Raw genomic sequence first — 3,269 nt, forward strand, 5'->3', positions numbered from 1 at the left:
AAGGGAAGGGGATGGAGACCTGAGATGGTTGGGCCAGAGCGGTAAGTACAAGAGAGAAGCGGCAACATAGCGAAAAGGGCGATGTAGAATAATGAAAGGAGTGAGACAGGCAGTGCAAAGGGGGCAAAGGACCAAAGGGTGTTAATTTTTATATGGGTCCATTAATTAAATCATCAGGGATAGCAACTGATTTAATTGATGGTCTTATTAGGTTTTTGTGTAGGCTTAAACTATTCTTTTAAGGTTGTTGCGGTTGGGTCTCGTGCCACCAACCTTTGATTGATTCCTTAGAGAGAGAGAGAGGGAGAGACGCCCACCTCATGGACTCCTTAATAGTTCCCTAGCATGCACAATGACCAACCTCACACATCACATTACTGCACGTGTATACAAGTTTTATTTTTTAAAATTCATGTGTGTGCATCCTCCACGTGTTCTTTGGTGAATGTAAGGATGCACAGGGGCGTAGTCTCGAAGATCACGAGGGCGGATCACCACATCTTTCCTAATGGAGCAACTTGCACTGGAACGTGGCGGCAGAGGCAGGCCTCGACTCGAAGCCGCGCCTAATGGAGCAAGTTGCACTTGAACGTGGCGGCAGAGGCAGGCCTCGACACTCACGCGCGGCTTCGAGTATGCCGCATAAGGTGGGCGAGTCAGGGCGGGGAAGTGGCAGTCAGCTGCAGTTTCCAAACTCGTTAAGGTAGCACCATCCCTCAAATCTATAAAAGGCTCTGGTAGACGTCTCACGATTCGTCAGTCGGCAGTAGGTTTTACTTTTGTTTATCATCGATCATGAAGCGCGGTACTGCAGTGTTGTGTTTGTTGGTGGTGCTGCTGCTGGCCTCTTTGAGCAGCTCGTGGGCTCGACATCGTGATGAGTCGAGGGAGAGGCTGGGTAGCAAGGAGAGTGAGAGGGAGAGGGAACACCGAGAGCAAGAGCGTGAGAGGGAGAGGGGGCGTGGCCAGCGTCGCCATGAAGAGGAGAAGCGCGAAGGCGGAAAGTTTGAGATCGAGCTAGGCGAGCCTCGCGAGATCCTACGGTCAGAAGGTGGTAGATTCCGGGTGTGGAGCGAGGAGATCGACGCAATCCGCAACACCCACGTGGGAATCGGGGAGCTGGAGCTCGAACAAGATGGTCTGCTGGTGCCTCAGTATACCGACGCTGACAAGATCGCATACGTGATAGAAGGTCCACGGTCGTGAATGGTTTGACTGTTGTGAGCCACTGTTGTGTTGTATATAGCCAGCTTAACCCGCAAAGCTGCTGCTGTTGTTGCAGGGCGTGGGCGGATGGGTGCCGTCATCCCGGGGGCGCAGAGCGAGTTCCGGCGAACATATGTCCGGAGGGTGGAGAAAGGAGACGTCATTGCCCTACCCAAGGGAACCGTCTACTGGTGGTACAACGACGGCAATGAGCGCCACCGCGTGCTCTGCGCCGGCGACACCACGTTCGGGGCCAACCCCGGCCGCTTCCACGTAAGCCGCCCATCTCTTTGTGCTTATATTTGTGCATGGGCTACTCCATACTCCAGCACTAGCTGACCTGGTTTTCACGAACACTAGCAATTCGGACTCGCCGGGAGCAAGCAATCCAAGTTCGGATCCTTACTGCACGGTTTCAGTCGGGACACGCTGTCCACCGCCTGGGGGGTGGACCAGAAAACCGTGCAGTCTCTCCTGGAGAGCCAGAACGACGCTGGTATTGTCAAGGCCCAACAGAAAATCCAGTTCCCGGAGCCGCCCCGCGAGAGGAGATCTTCAGAAGAGGCAGAACTAGAAGAGAATTTCCGCGAGCGCCCGCCCAGGAGCTTCTACTTTGAAGAGCTTAAGTACAGCATCAGGCCCGAGCGCCCGGACCTTTTCGTTCGGGACGGCGGCTGGCTCAACATCGTCAACCACCACAAGCTGCCCGCGCTCCGCCAAGTCGGCTTCAGCGCAGTCAGGGTCTCTCTTGAAAAGGTGAAATCGCTAGCTAGCTTTGAATATATCTATATATATATATATATATATATATATATATATGCATGAATAATATGCCATCTTTTTCACGTAATTTTCTTTTGATGGCGCCTCCATTGCACCAGAACGCCATGTGCGCCCCGTCCTTCGTGCGCAACGCGCACCAGCTCCTCTATATCACGCGGGGCAACGGGCGTATCCAGGTGGCCAGCGGAGACGGGCAGACCGTGTTCGACGAAGACGTGCACGAGGGTACGCTGCTGGTCATCCCACAGTTCTTCCCCTCGCTCAAGATTGCAGGCGATCAAGGGCTCGAGTGGATCAACCTCCTTACCTCTGATTGGTAATAGTACTTAGTACACCTTCCATCTGAATAGGTAGTTTCGAAGTCGATCGATCAGTCTTACACGTTTCTCTTTGCATGCACATTGCAGGCCCTCCACCACCTTCCTGGCCGGCAGGAACTCCGTCTATAGGGGCATCCCCAAGCAGGTGGTCGCTGCAGCCTTCAACGTGGAAGAAGGCATGCTAATGGAGCTTGGGCGGGACCAAGAGGTCATCTTCCCTCCGCGCCGCCGGGAGAGGAAGGAGGAGGAGGAGCATAAGCGCCGCCGCGAGGAGCAGCAGGAGCAGGAGCGCCGCCGCAAGAGGGAGGAGGAGGAGCGGAGGCGCCGCCGACATGAGGATCTGCCGGCTTGGGCAGTGGCTTCACTTCAAGTACTTTAAAGGAGGCGGTAGGTTGCCCACGTTGTTTATGTGGTGATGTAAATAAATAAGCCCGCAAGTCTTCGAAGAGTTTCCCTTTTTCCCTTCCAATAAAAATGTATATATCGAGCGCTGAGGTTTTCAGCTGAAGTTAACTTCCCTTTTCTCGTTCAAGGTTTTTACTATTTTAGTCCGCTTAAAAAACAAGGTTCTCTTGCAAAGTCCACTTAAGAGCTCGCAAAATCAAAGCGTGAGACTGTTGCCATTGCACGAATAACAATGGAGACCTTAACGTCAGGATTTGCAAGCTTTCGTTTTAAAAATACGAACGCGCCGATTATTCTCTATCTCGCTCTTTTCAAAACGTTTTTTTTTGTTTATTCTAATTCTACTCCCCCCCCTTTTTCCCTTAAAAAAGGCTCAATAAAACAAAATACCTCTTTTTTAAGAACTCTCTTTTCTACCCCCTCAACTCACTCGCTCTTTCTAAAACACTGATCGTAACCAACTCATGATTCGTGCCAATTATTCGTGTTATTCGGCTAGGGTTCAAAGTTGAGGACTCTCGACATAGTTCGGCAACACGATAGGCTCGAATCCGA

General features: G+C 52.0%; 1 protein-coding gene across 1 annotated transcript; it reads left to right on the top strand.

The window, feature by feature from the left end:
* The first annotated feature begins 772 nt into the window (after positions 1 to 772).
* On the top strand, positions 773 to 2,855 carry LOC147633079 (cocosin 1-like). Its single transcript, XM_086805789.1, has 5 exons — positions 773 to 1,192; positions 1,283 to 1,479; positions 1,567 to 1,962; positions 2,088 to 2,305; positions 2,397 to 2,855. Exons 1-5 carry the CDS (start codon positions 796 to 798, stop codon positions 2,686 to 2,688), a joined length of 1,500 nt encoding a protein of 499 aa, XP_086661915.1. The 5' UTR covers positions 773 to 795; the 3' UTR covers positions 2,689 to 2,855.
* Positions 2,856 to 3,269: the final 414 nt, after the last annotated feature.

Source organism: Cibotium barometz, chromosome 12 (assembly GCF_041138505.1).
Source record: "Cibotium barometz isolate CiBa-2024 chromosome 12, ASM4113850v1, whole genome shotgun sequence".
Lineage (NCBI taxonomy): Eukaryota > Viridiplantae > Streptophyta > Polypodiopsida > Cyatheales > Cibotiaceae > Cibotium > Cibotium barometz.